Source organism: Lissotriton vulgaris, chromosome 2_1 (assembly GCF_964263255.1).
Source record: "Lissotriton vulgaris chromosome 2_1, aLisVul1.2, whole genome shotgun sequence".
NCBI classification, from domain to species: Eukaryota; Metazoa; Chordata; class Amphibia; order Caudata; family Salamandridae; genus Lissotriton; species Lissotriton vulgaris.
Window position 1 is genome coordinate 325835089 of NC_141687.1, and position 24125 is coordinate 325859213.

The 24125-nt window shown below is 40.7% G+C and overlaps 1 protein-coding gene across 1 annotated transcript in view; it reads right to left on the bottom strand.

Moving 5' to 3' along the window:
* Positions 1 to 24125, bottom strand: part of PIGL (phosphatidylinositol glycan anchor biosynthesis class L) — a 456545-nt gene that overhangs the window by 430100 nt on the left and 2320 nt on the right. Inside the window, exon 2 of the mRNA XM_086955062.1 lies at positions 7182 to 7281. Within this exon, the coding sequence (XP_086811188.1) occupies positions 7182 to 7281 (100 nt within the window). The remainder of the gene's footprint in view (positions 1 to 7181; positions 7282 to 24125) is intronic.

Sequence of the window (24125 nt, forward strand, 5' to 3'; positions counted from 1 at the left end):
AATATGTACAGCCGCAAATAGCTCCAAAAGCATTTTTCAGATTCTGAACAGTCTTATCCACCCTGACTGCTCAAAAAAATCGACCCTTCCCACACAGGCCCTATGCGATAATCTAGCTCTGTTTTTCAATGAATAAATAGAAGCCATCATTCGCAACTTGAGTTCCACCCCTTCTCTGGTCTGCCCCCCTTGCTCTGGGGAAGATATCACAGACATCGGAGCGGGGAACCCAGGATGGCAGCCTGCGGACTGTCTGCTGGAGTTTCCCCCTATTACTGAGGCGGACTTCGACAGACAGGCATGCGGTATCTCATCCGGATCTCCTCTGGACCCTATCCCCCACAAAATCTGGAAGGCTTCCGGAGAGGAACTCTTTCCTACTCTCTGCAGGATATGTAATCAATCTCTGCGTAGTGGCACAGTTCCTGCTTCTTGGAAGCAGGCTCTTGTTTCGCCACTGCTAAAAAAACCCTCCCTAAATTCAGAGTGCCTACAGAATTACAGACCCATCTCCCTGCTACCGTTCCCTGCAAAAATTGCTGAGCGTTGGGTGAGCTCATGTCTCTCCAAACATTTGGAGCAGCATCAATTTCTGGACTAAATACAATTCTGTTTCCGCCCAGCCCACGGCACCGAAACAGCCCTACTCACCGCTATGGAGGACCTTCGAATGCGTGCAGACAGGGGTCAGGCAGTAGCTTTGATTCTGCTGGACCTGTCTGCCGCATTTGATACGGTAAATCATGGGATTCTATTGGAGAGACTGAGGGAAGCCGGGGTGGGTGGCATTGCCCTGCACTGGTTTCGTTCCTTCCTGCGGGACAGGAAGCAGGCTGTATCCCTTCCTCCGTTTCAATCGGCCTTCTCCCCGGTGTCTCATGGGGTGCCTCAAGGCTCGTCCATCAGCCCGATTTTATTTAACGTGTATCTCAAACCATTGATCACGTTGATAAAATCTCACAGGCTAAAGGCTATCAATTACGCAGACGACACTCAACTCATCCTCTCTTGGGAGGGTGAGGAATCGATTCCTTTGGAATCCTTTCATGACTGTCTGCGAGACACGGCTGGCTGGCTACACAACAATTCACTACAGTTTAACGCCTCCAAAACTGAGGTTTTGTTCTGTGCCGGAAGTCGGATCCCTCGCCCTTTCCCAGGGGATTTTTGGCCCCCAGAATCCTCGGAAAAATCCCAGCCGGTCACCACTGTTCGCAATCTGGGTGTTATGATGGACAACAAACTCAGCAGGGAAGCCCAGGTTGCGAAAACAGTGTCCACCTGTTCGGCCCTCATTCGATCCCTACGTAAGATCCTGCCATTACTTCCCTTACAGGCCCGGGCTTTAATAGTCAGGTGTACTATTCTAAGTCGCCTTGACTATTGTAATGCGCTGCTACTCGAGTCTCCAGCCGTGCTGTTAGACAGACTTCAAAGAGTACAATCTGCCGCTGCTAAATTGGCCCTCGGCTGGCCTAGGAGATCCTCGGCCACAGCGGCGATGGCCGAACTCCACTGGCTCCCGTTGAAACAACCAGTGGCCTTTAAATCCCTCTCTCATTTTCAAAGCCCTGCATGGACTTGGGCCCAGCTCTCTGCAAGCCATGTTTGACTGGTATACCCCAACCAGAGCACTTCGCTCTACAACGGCATGCCTTGTAAAAGTGCCGAGATTTTAAAAAGCTAGGACCGCAGGCAGATCCTTCAGAGTTGCGGCTGCTAAACTCTGGAACAGTGTGCCCCTAGATATCCGTCAAACGAAAGAACTCCTTCCTTTCAGGAAACGTGTCAAAACCCGGCTGTTTCCTAAGTGTTAACTTGTTGGCAACTGTACTGCTGCTCTCCCCCGTGCTTCCCCCCCTAGAGATATCTCAGCGCCAGGATGCCTGTTAGGTGACAGCCACGCTATACAAATGTTTTAAATAAATAAAATAAATAAATAAAATTCCACCAAACTCTTTACCCTTCTTCGCCAGCGGCATCCCCCATTGTGGTTTACAGCAGTTTCCAACATCACTTCGCAACCGGGTTTCCCTGGTGTAGGCATCCTGGTTCCTGGGGTATCCACGGGTGGGGTGACTCTCCAACCTTCCATCTTCCACTTGGTTTCTTCAGGGCCCTCTGGGAAGGGTCCTTCTTCTGCAAAACTGCGACTTCCCCACTGACTTGCATTGAGTACGCAGCTGTGTTTCCACTCTGCAAATGACCTCCGTGGGGTTCCTGGACACTTCCCTTGAATGGTTCCTTGGGTCTCCAGCTCTTCTAGGTCTACTGGGTCAAGTCTCGACTTTGGTCGCAGTTCACATTACACTTTATTAGTATATGATTTGGCCTCCCCCTAGAGACCACTGTGTATTTATGCTGCTTACCTGTTCTCCTTTGAAATATTGTGAGTATTGTGTTTATATCTACAGTTAGGAGATATACCAATGTGTTAGTGAGTGTGTATAATAAATATCACTATTTTTATAACTACACTGTATGGTTCTTTTTTGTATTAACCTACACTATAAGATTAGTACCGGTGAAACAAGCTGCGTAACACTTCTGGACTAAGCCTGAAGGCTGCTCTCCACAGCTACCACTTGGAGAGCTTTGTGATACTAGGAACCTGAGCAGGATAGATCTTCCTTAACAGGAGAGAGATTATATCCATAAATGGATTACTGCTTTAGAGAGGGCCTGTATAGTTCAGAAAGTTCCTCATGGGAAGTGGGCAGCTATCCTGTGGCTCTCCTTTGATAACAAAGGTAGAGACAAGTTCCTCACTGGTAGAGAAGAGGATGCTGACAAGTACTTAGCCTTAAAGAGAGCCCTCTAACAGAGCTTTCTAAGGTTATCTAAGACCACCAAAATCACCATAAGGATTGTCTGGATTAGTGCAGGGTACTTCACTTACATAAGTGAACACCATATACTAACCCAGCCTCCAAAAAATGTGATATCAATGTACACCAAAATATATGTAGGCATAACATTGTAAATACTATGTTGATGTACGCCATGACAAGTGTATGCATAACAATGTTAATATTGGTAAATGAGATATCAATGACTGCTGTGTTATATTTAAATGTAATAAAGAACTCGTAATATTGCTGTCGAATCCACCTGAGACGACCTCCCCATAAACCGTGTGGTCCGATAGGCCCTGCGACCCAAGCCTACCGATTGATAGGTCACAGGTGGGGTTACACTTAGCCCAAAGACAAACGCACGAACAGGTAAACCCCAGATTGATCCCTCAGATAGGCAGCTACACCACAAAAGGTCAGAGGAGATTGGCCCAATAAAACATGTTTGGCAAAAGGCGCGCGTTGCTAAAATACCATAATGTCCGATGTCACATGTAGTTAGGAACACTGAGCCAATCAGAACACAGCACACACACTACATGCAGTGATCACTGGCTCCCCATGCCGGACATCTGGACACAGACACTGGCCCACATTGGGACTCCACAATAGTGGAGAACTATCTGTGCCGCCTTATCAGATGGATGAATTTATGGTTTATGACTATGGCTCCCGGTTTTCCGTTTTTACGGATTTCTACATAGGAATACAGACGGAAATCTATATTTCCTTTGTCTGTATTTATATTTAGAAACGGCAAAATACTAGAAAACGTTCCCGCACTCGAATCCAGAGTTCTCTCCAGGCCCCCTTTCTGCTGCTGGAAATTCCTTCCCAGGCGCGCACACACACAGCCAGCCGCAACACAGTACTTCACACGTCTTTTGAAAGATCATTTATTTGTTAATGAGGCTTTATTCTTTCACCCCATGTCATAGCCTCCCCCAACGCCCCTGACTCCTCCTGTCCCAGGCCACATAGAGTGCACGTTTTAAGCACTTAAATTCACAGTGCTGCAGCAGGGCATCCTGTCACTAGGCTTTTTTAAAACTAAAAGAAGATGATTTTTCCTCGTATAAGGAGATATTGCAGTAGTGTTAAAACTGAGTCATAGCTTTGAAATGCAAATGTGTTTATGTTGTGTGTTTTCGCGCTCAGTATGCTCAGGTCCACAAACAACCACAGCGATTAATGCAGTACAGCTACAAGGACAATTGAGGCCATTGGGCGTTAACGCTGTCAATAATTCCTCTCACTGCTCACGATCTTTTGGAAAAGGTGCGATATTACCATTAGCCCCATCTGTGAAATAATTAATACTTATTGCTTATTCAAGCTTGTTTCTTGTGTTTCCTCAAAAGAAAAATATTGTTTTGTTTCATGTAATAGAGCTTGAACCATGTAAAATGTACAATAATTTGGTGAGAAAAGCATCTAATTGAGAATGATTAATGTGAGATCATTACAAACGCAGAAAACATTTGACAAGGTTTTTCAACCTTTGATTGTATTTTATACATTAAAATAATGATGTCCCGCCAACATGATGTTGAATCCATGTACTTAATTAGTCCCTTATTTTCGAGCGCATAATTAATGATCAGGACTCCTCGTAATGAAATACCAGACATTTAAACAAGCACAACTTCTGAAAAATAGTTTCTTGGTATCTTGTGACTCATGGGGGCGGGGGGGCCTGGAGGATATCCTTTCCGGTTTCCTTGCGACTCGCTGCATTAGGTGAAGGTCAGTATATGAGAACGTATCTTGCTCATCAGAAAGTTATATTTGTTGTGAGTTCGGGGGATGCGCCTCTGCATCTCTGTTCATTTGCCTGTTCGTTAGCTCCCAGCTCCCAGGCATTTTTGTATTTCTTGAAGTGCGTCTCTCCGTTTCACTCCACAGTTATACAATGTTGCACCGGCGGGGTGGCGAGCTCTTGCAAGCCTGGTTGAGCGGGCACATTTCAGTACAATGTGGTATCGCCTAAAGAGATGTCAATGACACACCCAGCAATTGAAATCCTGGGTGGGGAGGGGTTTGCTGGGAGAAACAATACTGTGACAGATCTATCCTATGTAGCCTGCTCCGTTCCTGAGAGGACAGGAGAGTATCTTCCCTTGCTGAGCTTTCCACCACCACTGCACATTTCCTACACAGCTCCGTCAGGCATCAGGTCAACAACCCTACCCCACATCTCCCCCCATCTACAATTTCTGCGTGTGGAGCCCACACAGGAATATGCAGTGAGTGGCGTAGCAAATTTGCCATAAGCAAGTAGGAAATTGGAACCCTTTTGGTCCACAGTTTGCGCAGTGAAATGCAGCTATAGTGGGGCCCTAAGGATCCGGTGCCACTACACTTGCTGCACCACCGATAGCTGTTCCTCTGGTTAATATTTTGTACCACCCCCATGATTTTCTTAACTTTGTTTGCAGTACATTTGTAAATATTAACTTTACATTTCTATGGCATGAAAGTCTCATAGCACCCTTTGCAATGTAAATGGTCTAGCCCCTTAACAATCACTCAGTGGTTTAATTTATAGTTAATGGTGGAACACATCATAACTAGTCTGTGGTACGCGGACGTGCCTGTGAGGGAAAGGAGGGAGGATGAGGGGCAGATTGCTGGTGGCAGGGAGGCGATGAGGGGAGGTGGAAGGAATGTCAGACTGCCCAAGACAGAGGTAATGAGGGAAAGGTAAAATGTGAAGTGCATGGAATAATAGAAAAATATTGAATTTATGTAAGGACAGCATATGTTCTGTTAACCAGCATTAGGTAATTTTTCACCCGAGGAGTTCTGTCTATATTTTAAATTTGAAAGTGCATGTACTCTATCCTATAGTGTTTTTATAGCAGAACTGAGAAGCACAAGTACTCTCCATTTCAAATTACTCAGTACCGGACCATTCAAAGCACTGCTAAAGCCACAACAAACTGCTACTTTAAGTGAGTGCATGTGTGCATTGTCAATTTGAATAAATGTGGAAAAATACTAGCTGTAGTATTGTCTTTTACTTGTGGCAAAAATAAATGTGGATAAATACAGAAAAAAAGCCCAAAAAATAAATATGGATAGATACAGACGGAAATGGCAAAAAAAATAAATACCATAAAACCGGGAGCCCTATTTATGACTAAGCCCGGATTTGCATGCTCTACAATAATGTTTAATCAGTTTATTTTTACTTTGAGAACTGTATGTAACGCCGTCCAAAACCTCTATATATTGAGACTGTCTTCAGACATGATTCTGTTGATGCTCTCCCAGCCGCTGCATTTAATTAAACCAACTTGTTCCTGTTTTGCCAAACGCCTCTGGTCTTTTCAAGGTAAATTCATATCCGAGCAACAATATTACCTCTGCAAAGGCAATTCACAAGACCCTAAGAAACCAAGGTAAGAAAGAGAGCGGAAGCATAATCGGAAATTCTAGTCTAACCAAATGTCTACTATAATCATAACTTGTGCATAATAACTAATGACATTCAGAGAAGTACTGTGATCAGAACAGCCCACATATAAATAGAGCCTTTTTTTAGACACAGCCTCTGGTTAGCAAGAGACCTGACATAACTAGAGCTCTGTTAGGGTCAGAATCTGGGATAATCAGAATCCATGCAGTAGCATTTACCAGCTCTGGCACGATCAGAAAGAACCTTGTGCGATTAGTGCTCGGACATAACCAGAATACGGACATAATGTGTCACCTCACTGCAAGGCATTGGGTGGGTAGAGAAGATTTATGTTAAAGGACAAGTACATTATATCTAGCATTTAGGTGTATGGATCCCTGTCCTCGTCAAACACCAGATTCCTAATAAATCCTTTCCCACAAACAAGGAAACTGCCTATCTTAAAAAAAACATATATACGAGTCAGACTAACTGCATCACTACCTCAAACTAATGTAATTTGGGATCTTTCTTGAAGCAGCAATAACTGCCAAAAATGAAACAACTCTATCCAAGGACACAGTCTACCTCACAGTAAGCATTTACTGACTACATATTTCTCAGTTTCTGTAAAATGCTTTGTGTCGACAACTGTTCTATTCATTGCATTCTGGTTGGAAGCTACAAGCAAAAAAGTGCAATCGTTGGTGGTTGCCGTGGCTTCTGGTAATGAGCTGTTCTTTTCATGTGTGGGTTGATGTAAACTAAAAACAAATACATTGTTATAATGTAAACGTGAAGAGCAGCAAAGTGACAAGTTGGGTGCTATAGAAAAAAAACTAAATCAGTGCACAAGTAGAATTTTCTAATGCATGCAGTATTCTCTTCACTGAATAACTATATGAGCAAATTAAAAAACTGTTTACCTGTGTTCAATAACTGTGACACGAGATGGAGGGATTCCTAGAACACCACAGCTGTGCAAAAGCTCCTCTTTACGTGTCTCCCCTTGATTGTAGTAATTTCCTATTAACACAAGGTTTATCAGTACTGGCATTACTAATCCGGTCTCTGATGTTTCACTACGAGTCACTCTTGCAATCAGTTGAAACTTTGAAGGTTCAAAACACACAATGAGCAAGGATAATAAATATACTTTGAAAGAATACATTAGCGAGCACTCATTACAAGATAAGTTTTGAAGACAAAGGTTGGAGCGTGCTTGGATAACTGTTGGTTACAAGAAGATAACTGGTTGGGATTTTTCCGTGCAACATCTATTTAGTCAGTAATGGTTAAATATGTAGATAAACAAGAATGTCAGGGGGATCATGGGGAAAAATTGGGAAAGCTTACACCATCACTTTGAGACATAGTAGGACTACATGGTTTTGTAAGAGGGTAACACATAGAGAAGAATATGCTATTTTATAAGGACCAAGAAAAATAGTAAAATTGATTTCATTTAGCAATTATGATTAACATGGAGTTGTATGTTGGAACATGGTAAGGGTTTGTTGTGAGTTATGTTCTCTTGACCTCTTCTAGATAGTGAAGGAGTGGGATGAGATTGTGTTACAGGTGACTCTGCCTGCTTTTCGGATAAACAAGTCTGTGGTGTTTCCCATATGCCTGGCAGTCTTGAGAAGGGTACAATGTAGCAAAGACTTCACTCATCATTTTGAACTAAGTCAGTGAGCAAATATTAAGTCTTAGGCAAAGGTTCTCTGCCTCATCGCAAAGCCAACCATCGCTGTGTGATTTAGTAAAACCAGAAAAGCTGTTTTCTAAATCTCTTTGGTACTTCTTTTACATAGCCCAGGAGACCCATCAAGGTGGAGTTGTAGGTCTAAATTTAGAATCCCTGATACACTGAGGTACATAGAAAAGATTTATATTGTTTCTTGTTATTAAAAACCGTCACAGTATAAAAACCCCAAACACAGTAAAAGAATACATAGCTTAATCATTTAATTAATATAGCAGTATGCGACTCTTTTAGAAACCAGTGTCACTAAAGTACAAAGTGCAATGCTAATCATACATATAAAAAAAGATTTGTCAAGAATAAAGACCAGCTCCACAAATCGTGTAAGATTTGAACTGCTGCCCCCCCACCACCACCCGACCGCCCCAAAAACTGTAGTATCCACTGAAACAGTTACTATTACTAGGTTGCACAAGCAAGCCTCTCTGGCAACTTCAATACCAATTTATCAAATCCCCAGGGAAAACCCACTAAACAAATTCAATACCTAAATTTACATATAGTCCCTGCCACATTAGACTACATGAAGGAAAAAAAAACGATAGAGCATGCTCAGCAATAATACAACATTTATTATCACAAGTTCACAGTTATCACAGTTCCACAATCACCTAAAACACAAAAATACTGCCTGCAAGTGTCAATCCTAATCAGGAAGGCTAGTATTAAAACCCTATATAAATAAATATAGGGGAAGGATTAAAAATAAAAGCATCCTGTGTAGAACTGCAGACAAATGGAAGTATTTGATGGGGCTGATAATTAAAAGCTCACTGGTGCTAAAAATCCTTGTTTTGCTGTCCAATAATTGGGTGGCGCACACCACTCAAACATGCGAAATAGCCATGTTGCATTGTCTTAGGCCAAATTTACAAATAAAGGGTTTCAGCCAAAAGCATCTTACATTTTTTTTAATTGGGCAGACACATATAATGTGGGTGAGACTTTCCTTTTTAAAGTTACATAGGCAGCACTTCTATTCCCTAGACCCGGTTAATCTTCCAAATGTGTAAGCTTTTAGAGGAAATTAACTGCATCTTAGCTTCAACAGCTCTTTCTTAACTGACAGTTTTATGTGGGAGGCTAAATACACGACTCTCCCCGGCTCTTGATACAATGAGTCACAAACTGGCATAAGCTTTGACACTGCTCTTGAACGTACTTGCTCCTCGATTGTATCCTCACCGTTTTTAACAGCAGTTTCGCAAAGAGCTTCGAGGTTAAGTTAAGGGCTGAGATGTTAGGCTCCTTCAGTGCTACCATTATATCCCTCAAGTAGGGTTCCCATGTTAGAACTTTGTCCAGGAGGCCTCACCTGATCCTTTCCTTTAACGACCCTGATGGCGTCATGCTAAGCTTCCGGTAATATACCAAGAATCAAGCCTTTTGTATTAATGTTTGCTCAAAAAGCGAGAATTCCAGCTCTAGCTGTTAAGATGGTGTGGCATCAGGGAGATTAAAAAGACGTCTGTAACAACTTAATTGCGCATTATCCCACCAACCCGAGATATGGTCTTTAAAAATCAATGTGCCATTCGTGAGTGTAAGCATAAATTTGACATTGATTATTTTACAGATGCTTAAGTCGGGCCTGCTCATCTTAGAGGACAGTTTTTTTTAAAAACTCGTAGTAATTGACAAAGCCGAAACTTTAAGGTGCCCTAGAGGTGTGGCATTAAGGCCACGTTATTAAAAGAAATGACCAGATATTTTAAGCTAGTAACTTGTTCCAAAACATATTCATTGTGAAACTAAATTTGGCTGGGCGTTTATTTGAGTCGTAGGTCAAGATTTTTTTAAATTTTTTTATTGGTTCAGTTCAAAGCCACATATAGAAGAAAAAAAACAAACAAACTTATGGTGCAAGTACACAATCAAACATAATCAAAGAATAAAAGCGTTAGACATACTATATAGGCAGCGGTACCATCATATTTAACCGAAAAAAGGTCATTTTTTATGGATCCAAATGGTCTATCATTGCCTGCCAAATTTTATACCCCTTTTGCATTTTCCTAACTGATTTAATCCAATAGAGATTAAATTCTAAAAAACATTATAAAACTTAGCTCGCCACATTTCATATATTGGTGCGTCTGGCTTCAATCACATTGAAGATATACATAGGCAAGCTACCGCCGTAGCCATAAATAAAACATATCTGTTATTTTGATACCCTGGAAACTGATTATTATCATTAGATAAACCAAAAATAATCATCTCTCTTGAGATTGTCACATCACACTTTGTAATATAAGCCAGAAATTTTTCTATAGATATAAAGAAAGTTTTTAACACTGGGCAGTCAGTCTGAAAATATATGTACAATATCTGCCTGGTCAGATTGGCACCTATAACATTTCCCATTATTAGCATTACCCCATTTCAACATTTTAAACGGCGTATGATAAAGATTAAATAAGGTTTTGTAATGCTGTGAGTATAAATTGGCAGACAAAATAATTTTAGCAGCTGTATAAATTGACTCTTGAAAGGGCACTTCCAATGTACCCAATCTAATACACCATTTGGATTCCTGCAATCCCATATCGTCCTGTTGTAAATTCAACAGATGATTGTATAGGGTCCCTATACGTGATGGTTTTTTAAGTATTTCAATAAAGTCATTATGACAAAGCGGTAAAGCGTTTGGACGTTTAAGAATAAAATCACGTATTTGTAAATACTTAAAAAAGTCATGTTGGGAGAGACTATATATATCTTTTAACTCCTGAAATGAAGCAATTGTACCATCCTTAACCATAATTCCTATAGCCAACATGCCTTTTCCCCCCCATATACACATAGTGCGATCCCAGAATATTGGCGGAAATAATTCTATAGAATTACAGGGAGTATAGAAATTAATACGTCCAAGGGAGATAAGCTTCCGTATAGACCGCCATCCTTTAAATGCAGACAATACTAATTTAAATCTAGTTCTTTTATAGTAGCTGGGTTCTAAAAAGAAAGCAACATTTGTCGAGATTGTGGGCCAAGTAAGAGAGAAAAAATATCAGGGCTCTCATATATAGGCGGAGTCCCACCAATCGCAAAATATTTAATATTCTGCATAAGACACGCCAAATAATACAGTGCAAAATTTGGAACTCCCCAGCCCCCACATAAAATTGGTAGTGTCATAAATTTAGCGCAGATTTCCAGCACCATAAGAATCTATCAGCTATAGATTGTAGTTTCCTCTGTTGCAATACAGGTATCTCCAATGGTACTGACCGGAAATAATATAAAACTTTTGGCAAAATGGACATTTTTAAAACGTTGCGTCTCCTAACCAATGACAAGTGTAAGCATACAATTTTATCAAGTTGGTTTCTAACCGATTGCAATATATCTGACCAATTCACCATGACTAACTCTTGAAGCGAAAGTCTAATTTTAATGCCCAGGTATTTAGCCTCCGGAGTAACCCGACTGTCATTAGGGCAAAGTCCTGGTGAACATATAACCTGTGTTTTCTGGATATTGAGTTTATACCCTGACACATTACCAAATTCACGAGTCAGGTTTTCAATTTCGCATCGTGCAGATTCTGGATCAGATGTTATGATTGCGACGTCGTAAGCATAGGGTAATACGCGTATATTACCCCCGGATAGAACCATAGATTGTATATGTGGAAATGACATCAACGTCTTTAAAAGTGGTTCTATGTACATGGCAAATAGTAATGGTGAGCATGGGCACCCCTGCCGTGTGCCCCGAGTGATGTTAACGGCTGTTGATTCTTGGCCTGATAAGCATATCTTGGCCCTGGGATGTCTATATATGACTTGTAGAGCATATATAAATCGTGGTCCAAAGCCCATTTTTCCCAAGATCGCCCATAAAAATGCCCATGCAACATGATCAAACGCTTTTTCGGCGTCTAAAAACACCAAACCAACGTTTATACGATTTGCAGTAGCATAATCTAGAGTTGCAATAACACGATGTATGTGATTAATCGTGCCGCGACCTGGAAGAAAGCCATGCTGTTGTTCAGAAACAAGTGCCGGTACAACTTGAATCAGCCGATTCGCAAGAATTTTAGAATATAGTTTTGCATCTACATTAATAAGTGAAATAGGTCGATTTGACCCAGGAAGATGCGAAGGCTTATCTTTTTTTTTAAAATACAATTATACTAGCATCGTCCCATGATGGGGGGATTTCCATTTTGGGCATCTAAAAACGTCGCCAACATATCATCTTTAATAATAGGGAACAGCATATGGAATATCTCTAACGGAAGTTTATCAGGACCGGTAGCCTTCCCCAAAGCCAGTTCTTTAAGGGCGATCTCGAGTTCTTGCATTGTAGTTGGCAACTCTAGCTCTCTTTATGCACAGAGTCTAATTGAGTTAGGTCGAGTCTATCTATATACTGATCAATTAAATCAGAAGAAAAATTTTCTTGGGTATAAAGATCTGTATAATAATCATGAAATACCTGAAGAATACCCTCTGATGACTCTACTAGAATACCTGGACTATTTTTTATAGATGTTATACGCTGTGCTGATGCCCTCGCATTCTTTGAGCTAGACATCTTCCCACGTTCTCCCCATATTCATATCTCTCAGCACGATGAGATTTATAGTGGTGTGCTATGTCCTGGCTCCACACCCCATTAATCTTAGCCTTGCATTTGGCAACTTTATCTTGTGTGGCACTACTATCTCGGTGTAAACTAATATCATGTGTTAAATCATGTTCTGCATTTGTTAAATCCAGCAGAAGTTGCGCCATTTTGTTTTTTCCTTCCTGTTGAAGACTCCAGCCATAGCTACAGGTTTCACCACGTAATCCTGCCTTAAAGCAGTCCCATACCATTGCATAGGAGGTAGAGCCCCTATTAAGATCAAAAAACTGCTGAGCCCAAACTAAAGCATGCCGCAAATAGATTTCGTCTGAGAGAAGTTTCTTATTAAATGTAAAAGACCTTTTTATACGCTGGATTTTAAGCAAGGGCATGTCTATAACAATCGGAGCATGATCAGATGTAATACGTGGCATTACAGACATTCGGGATCCTTCTGCCATATACCGAGGTACAAAAATATAATCTAGACACACAAATTTCTTGTGAGATGAAGAAAAAAAAGTAAAGCCTGGATCCCTAGGATTTGCCGAAGGCCACCCATCGATCAACCCATGTTGACGTAGTAGTTGCCGTAGTTCTTTAAACACTTTGGGTTTCCTACCTATGTATCCACTAAACCTCAAGTCCCAAGTATTCAACTCCCCATGAATATTAAAATCACCAAGTAGAAATAGTGGAGTACCCCATAGAGCCAGCTCTACATTCAAAAATTCTATCACTGCAGTGTCATCGATATTAGATCAATATACTGTACATATCGTAGCAACAACATTCCCTATGACACATTCAGCAATTGCCCAGCGTCACAGACTATCCACTTTGATTTTCCCTCTTGCTACTATGGATTGTCGCCCCAATATAGCCACTCCTCGATTCATAGTAGATTGTTGTGAGGCCGCCAGTACTATATACCCAAGATCGTTCAGAACTTTTCTATTTGTCCATGGTATATGCGTCTCCTGGAGACATTTAATATCCGGTTGAATCAGGCGGATCTCATGCATCACACGTTTTCGCTTATGAATATTATTGAGGCCACATACATTAAATGAGCACATACGCAAATTATAACTTGCCATGGCTACTAAATAGGTTCATTACACAATTGCACCAAAAAAGAAAAAACAATATATTTAGACTTGACATTCTATGGCTTTGACTGAACTTTTCCCCTTTATCTCCCCAGCACACCCTGTGTCCCCCCCAGACCCTCCACCTCCCCTAGAACACCCACCCCCCCACCCCCTGTGACCCTCCCCCAAAACTAAGGCAAAGGGGCCTATCGCCCCGTTGATGTGTGCGAGAACACCTCTCGAGTTTGGGCATATCCGTTAACCTACAAGAAAAAAACATGAGGTATTAACCATACAGACAGATATATATTCAAAGATTATAACTTTTTCCTCATGCTAATGAGTTCAAATATTCCTTCGCTGGAGCCTCAGCTGTAAAGAACCGATTCTGTCCTTTATATACAGTCTTTAACGTAGATGGTTGAAGGAGAAAAACTTGAGCACCCTTCTTTTGAAATGGAGCAATCAGCTGGCGCAGTCGCCAGCGATTTTCTACGGTGGCATGGCAGTAATCAGGGGGTACAAAAAATTCGATACCCTTCCCTGAGCGCTTTTTATCCGGTCTTGCAAGATCATATACTTTTTGTCTTGCCAGAAAGTTGTTTAGAGATATCAAAATGGCACGAGGATATTGATGACTTTGGTTGCCCCGTGTTATTTGCTTGCGAAATGGAAAGTGATGTGCCCTTTGTATCTCATGAGACCACTGCCAATCTTTAACCTCCGGAAAAGCTTCTTCAAAAAGTTTGACCACAAACTGTCGCATGTCCTGTCCCTCACGTCCTTCGGGTACACCCAAAATTCGCAAATTGTTGCGACGTAGCCGATTCTCCAAATAAACCAATGTTATATTCACGTCATCTTTCTGAGCCTTAATGCCGTCGATGTCAGTTTTATTATGTGTTACTTGATCTTCCAATGAAGAGATACGTCCTTCGCTTCTACCATTCTATCCGTAAAATCATTACATGATTTCGCCAGCCGTCGCACAGTGTTTTGAAGTTTTTTGCAAGCATTGTGTGTTTTAAAATGTTCGGCTTTAGCCTCCAGGCGTTGATCTAAAATGGCTTTCAAAACAATATCTATTGGGGCTTGACTTGAAATCCCAGGGCTAAAGCTAATTTGTTCAGCAGAACCTGCTTTATCTTCTTGGCGGCGTTGGTCCAATATAGCCTCTTGATCCATTGGAGTCGTATCTCCATTGGCTATTTCCTCACTCCAATTACTGTCTACTTGTAGATTTGCTGTAGCGATAAAGGAAGCTTCCTTGCTGATATTTTCCAAAGAGGAAGTCTCCACTTCATCCTCTAAGTCGCCCTCCAAATCAGAGCCCTCAGAGTGTTCTGAAAGTGAATAGAATTCACTATCCTTGCTACTGATTGGATCACCTTCTGTCCCTTCAATCCTAGAGGGATCCACCTCAACATCGGTGTAAACATCTGCGGCAGCGTCAATAATAGGATCATGAGCCATGGTAGTTTGAGATGTAGAAAAACCTGATGAGGCTGCTGGAGAAACTACTGGAGAGACTGCTAGCCGTTCGAGTGCTTCCACCAAGGTCTTATCTTGATCATTTTCAGCATCTAAAACCTCCAGATCATCAATAGTTTTATTTTTGTTTTTATCGTCCCCACCTCCGGCTGTCAAAGTCTTTACCACTGGGTTTTTCGCTTTAGTATTAAACATTCTCGGAATTTTCGGGTTACCTGTTTGACTGACATCAAGATCATCATTACTCCCATTTTGTTTTGACTTTGCCGCAAGAGCAGCCCGTGTCCCAATCTGGTTCTCACCACTAGGTCTGGTTTTTCCGCCGCGGGCTGTTTTAGGACCCATAATAGATTGGTTACTAAACACAGAGCGGTGCTTGTAAAAAAGAAAGTTTCTGTCTTTCAATCTTCCAGTCTTTCAATTTAAGGTTAATAGCCAGAATACAATGAGCAACGGTATAGCAATGTTCCCAATTCCAAAGTATCTTGTCCTTAAATAATGTCAATAATGTCACTACCAATGTCAGTATTAACACGAGTTTGTTTCAGCAAATTACACCATCCAGATCTTTGTAGCAACTTTGTAGCACTTTTGAAAAAGAAGATAGAGGGGCCACCAGCCCTTTTTCGTTTCGCCTCACCTTTCAATTGTCCAATTTTGAACTTGCTGATAGCTGGTATCGTCTCAGTATCCTCCGCATTTCATGTGTATTTTGTTTTGGTGTTTAGCATTTCTCAATTTCAAATCTCTCTCACTAGTTCTGGCATTTCTCGAGAGATTGTTTCTAAACGCCGTTGTAGAAACCGCTCATCTGCCCCACCTCGCTTCACTCGCCTCGAACGCTCGCCTCCTCTCAGCGTCTCGGCGTATCAGCTGTGTCTCAGCCTCGGCTCCTCCCAGGATCGGCAGATACACACCGGAGCACACTGCTTACAATCCGCCGCGAATGCCGCGACTTGCACGAAAGCTGGCTCCGCTTATGGCTTTTGGCTCCATCACAACACCACAACGCCGCAGCAGTCCTGGGCATCAACCTGAAAGCGTCGACAGCAAAAAACCAGCAGCTGGGACCCCAAGAAGGTATTCATTTGGATCGCCCAAACCGAGCTCCTCACATGCACGCCTGTCGTGCAGGCGCCATCTTGCCTCGCCACACAGGTCAAGATTTTTGTGTTGCTGTAATTATTTCAAGTTTCTTTTCTGCACAATAACAAGCTAGGGCCACCAGAGATTGCTGCAGTTCCACCGCAGGATGATCAAATATAATAAGGTGTTGTCCGCATATTTGAGGCACTGTATATGGAGGCCTGCAAATTTCAGCGGTCCTGCACAGACTACTCCCAATGCTTTGTTTATATCTGACAAATAAAGGTTAAACAGTGGTGGAACAAGGACGCAGCCTTCTTTTACTCTGGTGATGGTCTTAATTCTATGGGTAGTAACTCTATTGGATGTGACTTTTATCCAAGTATCCAAATATAGGTTTCTAATGGCACTTAAAAGATCTTCTGCGATGCCTCAGCTCAAACAACTTCTGCCACAGTCTCCCTCCATACACACACTGTCAAATTAGGTTTTGAAATCTATAGAGGCAACACATAATGATGGAATCTATTTGCTATTTTGATCAATGAAGAGAGTATCATCAGATTGTCTTCGGAACCATGCCCATGCCTACAGCCTGGTTGGGTGATAGGAATAAGGGCCTTAGGGATGGACCACTCTCGTAGCTCCTGGTTTAAAATGTTAGCAAATCATTTGCCTTCCACATCAAATAGGGCAATGAGCCGGAAGTTGGCTGGGTTATCACACATACACCGAGGAATATTCTCAACCAGAAAGCAGCTGCACCAGGGCAATTCTATGCTAAGTGCAAAAACTCTAAAGGACAGAAACGTGTCAAATGGAGTTCTATCATTCTGTGATGAAAAAATCTTTAATTCCATGATTTGTTCTCAGCAAACAGGTTTCCTGATATAGTCATTTTTTTTATTAGCAACACAAGAATCAACAGTACACAAAAATAAGTCAAATTAAAAAAAAAATCTAGAAGTCTACAAGGTTAACGTTAGGTTGGCATTAGATCATTTGACAAGTTTTTTGTTAAATCCAAACAAAATATATACATGTATCTTGACACATATAAAACAGAAGACAGTAATGATCTAGATTAAACATGATTTTTTAAACTAAAGTATGAGAGACCTACAGATCTTATTGAATTTAGCTAGAGATTTAGTGCCCCTAAGCCTAGCCAGCGCTAATTCCATACTATGAATTTCATTAAGGAGAGACCACCATTCCATTATATGTGGGGGTTTAGGGGAGATCCAAGCGCGAGCAATTATAAGTTTAGCACAAGTTACCATAATAGTAAATAAGGATTTGTGTTGGATATTCCTACCATTAGTGTCTAACATAACTAACGCAGAATTTAAGGGGGGTATATTCCCTAATTTCAGTGTTATTATAGTCTGAAAAGATGTCCAAAATTCAGAAAGTTTAGGGCAGGTGTAAAATATGTGCACCAAATCTGCTGCAACCAACGCACATTTGGGGCACTTAGTTCGTAAACTATATATGCTATTCGAGGCCCATTTGGTTATTCTTTCTGGGGTATGGTAAAGCATACAGGTTATTTTGAATTGCAGCAATTTTAAACTTGACGATGAGACCAAATTATTGATATTACGTAGAGATTAACTTATTACAGCCGGAGTAATATTGGTCCCTAACATCCTGCTCCACTTCTCTGATATTATATTGCAGTCTATGTTTCTATAAGTGTTGAGAGATTTATAACAACTACTAATTAATGATTTAGTTTCCTGTGAATAGAAATTATCCCATATGCTTGAATCAGAAATATTCTTTAGTTTCATTTTTCGAGAAAAAAAATTGAATAGCTGCAGGTACTTGAACTTCGTAGAGTCAGGGATATTATATAGTATTTTAAGTGTTTCAAAACTTAGGAGCCCTTGTGCTCCGTACAAATCCCCTAATTTTTTTATTTCATGTGTTCCCCATATGTTAGTTAATCCATCGTTGAATATTCCCGGTAAGCCGGGATTTCCCCACAAAATCAAATTAGGGATGGAAAAAGTTCACGTTACAGAAGGCCTGGATATTACGCCAAATTTTAACTAGATCCCTCGCTATCTTAAAACGAACTCTTTTGTAGTAGTTGGGGTCATTAATTCTCCATAAAAACATTTTTGCATCTAGATCAAACATAAATGTAAGGAAGTAATGTTGTTTTTCTGTTCCTTCAGAGTTAATTAAGTATCGTAAGCGTCCAACGAATGCTGCCCAGAAGTACAACTTAAAGTCCGGGAAGTTCAACCCTCCCATGTCGATAGCACCTTTTAATAGTGTCATCGATCTGCGTGCTTTGCGATATCCCCAAATGAAGTTACTGAATACCCCGTCTAATTTTTTTAAAAAGGAATTGCATAATGCCAAGGGAATAGAACGAAAAAAGTACAGAAATTTAGGTAGAATTATCATACGAATCAAGTTGATTCTGCCAATGATATTTAAAAAAAGTTTATGCCATTTTTTAAGCAAAATTATAGTATTTTTAACTAGGTCATCGTAATTTAGTTTAATTAGATCCTTGATATTTGCAGATAGTTTAACCACTAAGTAATATAGTCATATTGATTTTTTTGGAGTTGCTGTACAGCTTTAGGTACTGGTGTCGGTGATATACAGAGATTGTGCTATGAAATATGTTACTTGTGGTGAGTATAGTACAGGAAGTCCAGCATGCTTCGTTTGGGTTCTCCATACCATGATGTTATTGTTCACTGGATTGATGGCAATACAGACTTCTGACATGGTGGAAATCCAATACCAGCAAAAGCACCAATTACCCACTTCGAATTCTACTAATTCATGACATTAAAAGTAACGTCTACTGGCCTCCCAGTCCAGAATAGTGTCCAAACATGGGCAAACCAGCTCCATGAATTATAAGAAATTGAACAGTCACACCAATAATAAAAACAAGAAAATCAGATAAAAAGTGAAAGCAGGACTTAATCCTTCCAGCTTTGACCTCTTGTCATAAAAGTATACTCTGTAGTGATTGTGTGTAAAACTCTAAGACATTTTCCCAACCAAGACTGCCAAATGCATATTTAGCCTGCAGAACATGAAAAGTATTATTGGACAATGAATATTCCAAACCTAGCTCCCTCCACTTCCTAACCCCCTTACTCTGAGTTGGAACTTTCCCTAGTACTTTATTACTCATAATAAAACAAACATACACCTGGGTCTGGATAGAGAAATGGAAAGAAGAAAAAGAGTTGGTGTGCCTCTCTGAGGTGGGGTATTCCTTTTAAAGGACGAGTTCCCTCACCTACCAAAGGTAGCATGCTTTATCATTGGGAACCTCCCCGCACAGTGATGCCTAGTCCCAAAGATAAAGCAAGTATTGTCTAAAAGACACCAGTTACGTTTTCAAACCTATGGCTCTCTGCTCCTAGTAAATTTTTAGGTTGAGGGTCTGGCACTTACTCCACTAAGATGTTCACAAACATGATCTGATAAACTCCAAAGTCTAAGGTTAATTATTTATTTGGAATTTCTGTAGAGCACTAACAATCACAAATTGCTATCCAATTAAAAGGTTCTGTAGCTAATATGTTTTAAATGAAATATTAGGTACAGTGAGTTGAACAACTGCAGAGGTAGTGCAGATGTAAGAATTGTAGTCGATCCTCCCAAGGTGGTTTGGCACTGCTTTACCTTCCCCTGCCTCTAAAACATGGCTAAATGCCCAACAGCAGAAGTTCTAGGGATGTGTTATTTTCGCTTTGACAAACAGCAAAGCCATATATTTTCCCACCCCAAGCACAGATCAGATCTACTCAACCTTTCCACCATAGCTCCTCTTATGAGGGGTTTGGTACATTATAATATAGCCTCCTCTAAACAAAAATATACCAGGTTTGAAGAACAAGAAAGTTAAATTTAGAAATACAAATAAATCACTGGCTTCCACATAATATGCCACGCTGGAGACAACCATGCATGTTCCTGTAGAAAAGCCATATATGCATCCTCTGAAGAAATCATTTCTTGACTATGAGAGAGTAAACCTCTGAAACACACCTGTTGTAACTAACTCAACTAAGTACTAAATTAGTGGTAAACCAATGGTTCTCCTGCTTCGCCATCACATCTCTGACAAAGTGAACCCAATAAGTGTTGTTATCCTACTCCTGGCTGTTATCTGCTCAACTTTCAAAATAATATGGCACGTGCTAATCTAAGGACTTCCAGTGAGCAGTACTTTTGCTGCATTGGAACCAAAGCTACATAACTTGTTCTGTAGATATTGTTTCCACTTAACGACTGAATCAGAAGACTGCTCGTTTTCTCAAAAAGTACTAAAAAACGTGTTGCGCCCATCTTGTAACAAAAACCTTAATCTTGAGCACCAACACTCAAAGGATTAGCAGATATAGGTGCCATAACATCAATCTAGAGATGATGTTGAAAGTGTAATAGAGTGCCAACAGGACGGGAAGCGGATACTGGCCTCAGAAGCTCTTCCTGCTTGCTCCCCTCAATCCCAATGATATCCAACTCTACTTGAAAGTCACATCTGCTTCAGAAATCCAATGCCTCAAACACTTTTTGAGCATCATAAAGACTTGGATGTACCATGCCCACTTGAAGTTCAACCTAACCAAGACAGAATTCCTGCTATTTGACGAGACCAACTAACAAGATGTAGTACAAACTTGACTCAATTACTTTAACGTTTACAGCTTCAAGCTTCAACTTTCACTTAATGCCATATCTCTTGGATTCAGCCTGGAACCCAGTCTCACCCTCAAGCGACACATTGCCAAACAAAAACAGGTACAAGCTCTCTCTTATAAAGAAAAAAAACCTGTTTTTTTCAGAAAGCAACTTCAGAAATGCTGTTCAAGCCATGGTAGTCTTGCATCTGGATTGTAGTATTTCCCTAATTCATGGCCTCCCAAACTCCACACTAGCACTACTTAGAGGCATTATGCATGCTATAGCATACCTCATCCAGGTCCTGAAGAAATATGATCACATCACCCTCAACCTGATGAAACTCCATTGGCTCTCTTAGATGACCCACACCATCTTCAAAACCAGTTGCATCATTTACAAAGCCATCACAAACACCACTGCTCCTTATCTTTCAGACCAGCTTACCATATTTGGTGGTTCTTGGTACATCAGAAGGTAGGATACCATCAGAGAGCAGACTAATACATGTAAAAAACCAAGACAAAAGGTTTTTTTCCAAACAGGCACTTAAAATCTGGAACAACATCCTTGTATCCATCAGGACTGCCCCCAATGCTGCTCCAATTTAGGAAAGAGTTGGAGACTCACCTCTTTAAGGGAACACTACATCACAATGCATTATCAATCCACAACCCTGAATCCTCTCCTATTGTTGACTTTATGATTGTCTTTTGACCATATATGGTGCTCTGCTGCCTTGTGGCTGGGTGTATGCTATAGAAATACCACTTTATTTGCACTCTGCCCTTCACTCCCTGCTTCCAATGGATGATTTACAAACAAAACACCTCACTCTCCTCTTATTTTTCGGAGTGTTGCAGCCCACACAGAGAACCATGCGGTCACAGTATGCAACAGGGAACCCAATGATGAAGCATGTCACCTTTGGGTGAATGAGGGTTCTCGTCTTTGCCCTACCCCTTACCAAGCACAAACACCAAAGCCAGTCATTGATACAATAGACAACATCCTAATATTCTTTGTGGGTATATAGAAATACCATTTACATGCATACAGCCATGTGGCTCAACAATATATCTACATTCAGGCAGTCTGGGGTCTGCTAATGCATAAAGGTGCGGGAGCACACTTTTCTACCAGGGTTGTCAAGTGCTTTAAATGGAACTATAGAAGCCTAGGTACTCGCTATCTAGAAGTACCTGTTTGATCCTGACCAGTGCAGGTACTATCCCATGAAATGTACTGCAGCAATAAGAAGTGCAGGTACTCTCCCTTTCAAATAACAAAAGTACAATTACTGAGTAATGGACAGTACCTGCCAATTTAATGCGCTAGGGTTGTGGCAATGAGTTTACCTTATTGCAGGATCTGCGAAGAGGTGTAAGGAGGTGGGTTTAGGGTGACCAACTGGCATGGGTGCAAATTCAGGACAGTGAGTGTAAAAATTCAAAACAAAGGATCAAATTCAGGACAATGACACCCAATTCAGGTCAAGTTCGCGCTATGTAAAATAAAAATAAAATAAAAATTACCAGGCAACAAACTATTCAAACCCCAATGACAATCCCTTGGCTGGCACTTTTATGAAAAGATTTTAAGAAAAAGAAATTTCAGAAGCGATAATTGGACATTCACTTAAAAAAACCTATAAGAATCAGAGCTATATAAAACAATGACCTGCAAAGATCTTCATCCTATGACAGAAAAAAAAAGAAATGTGCACGATTAAAATAGCGGCCTTTGTTCCTGGCGACCAATCCTATTTTCAGTGGAATTCTTGTCAATCACAATGCTTGCCAGCTATACTGGGAGTTAAAACAATAACTGTTAATGTGGGATTCATGACCAAATTCTGTTTTAACAAGGGACATATTCTGCCTCACTGTGTTGAGTTTAATTTTAGAGTTGGGGTTTCCTCTGGTAGTTGATCTTATTATTTGCCACAGTTTTAATGTATTCTTAGTTTAACATATTATTTGGTACAGTTTGGAATTCTCTAACACTGCTGAACTTATTCTCTTGTACAATGATCGGCTTGTTCCGAGGCACAATATAGTCTATTATGATACATAAATGTTATCGTTCATTTTGGGTATTAAGTGAGACAGTGATGGGGTGCAGTTCCACGCAGGTAGTGTAATATTCCACAGCAATACTCTGCCAGAAATTAGTTACACAAGGTCAGTGGAAATACAGCTGCGCATCCTCATCAACCGACTTTGAGGTCAAGATATTTGCTGAAATAGGTCTCGAGTGTTCTGGAAACTAAGAAGTACATAAGTTGTCCAAGTGACATGAAAGAGGTGCATCTGCACACATTGGGCATCTGGTAAAATTGACTAATACATCACACAATTCCTTCAACATCTACCCTAGAGAAAACTTTAACTGTTGCGATAGCCTTATGTAATTTGCTGGTTGTCATTTCACTGAAACGTGTTTAATCTCCATTCTTCAGTGCGTTTACAGTCAAGAGAAAATCTATGGAATATGAGAAATGATGGCAGTGGTTTAAGAGAAAAGCCAGCACCTCTGTTAGCGTGCAGTTATACAATGCAAAATGTCCTCGTGTGCTCAATGTAAAACAGCGTGCCATCCAAAGTGTCACTCGGTACATGGAGGAAACCTCTAAACACATTGACCAATTATAATTTTTAAACAGAGCAAAACACAAAAAAGGGTCTTAGCTGACCATCGTCAGTAAGTATTTTATTTCAAACAAAACAATGAAAAATGACATTAAATATACCGTAATCTTGATCTTAAGAGTGTTAACACATCGGTATAACAAGCAAACACCTGACAGTTGTTTCATCGAAAGACAACTTTCTCAAGGCTTGTTGCGATAATTGTAAATCAACCAAAAGACAACCCTGTTCTTCTCTAATATGAAGATAACCAAGGGCGCGTAGTAATTCTCGGGATGTGAGCTGGAAGTTGTTTTTACTTTTGGCTATCGCCCGAAGAACGTTACTTAAAGAAGCTTTACTACATGGGTTTGAATTGTCTATCATAACAATCTTTCAGCTTACTGAGCCCTATACAGATGACTATATTATTTAATTTCGACTATCGAATTCTATCATAATTACCACGTGCCCTTGGTTATCTTCATATCAGAGAAAGACAGGGTTGTCTCTTCGTTGATTTACAATTATCGCTACAAGCCTTGA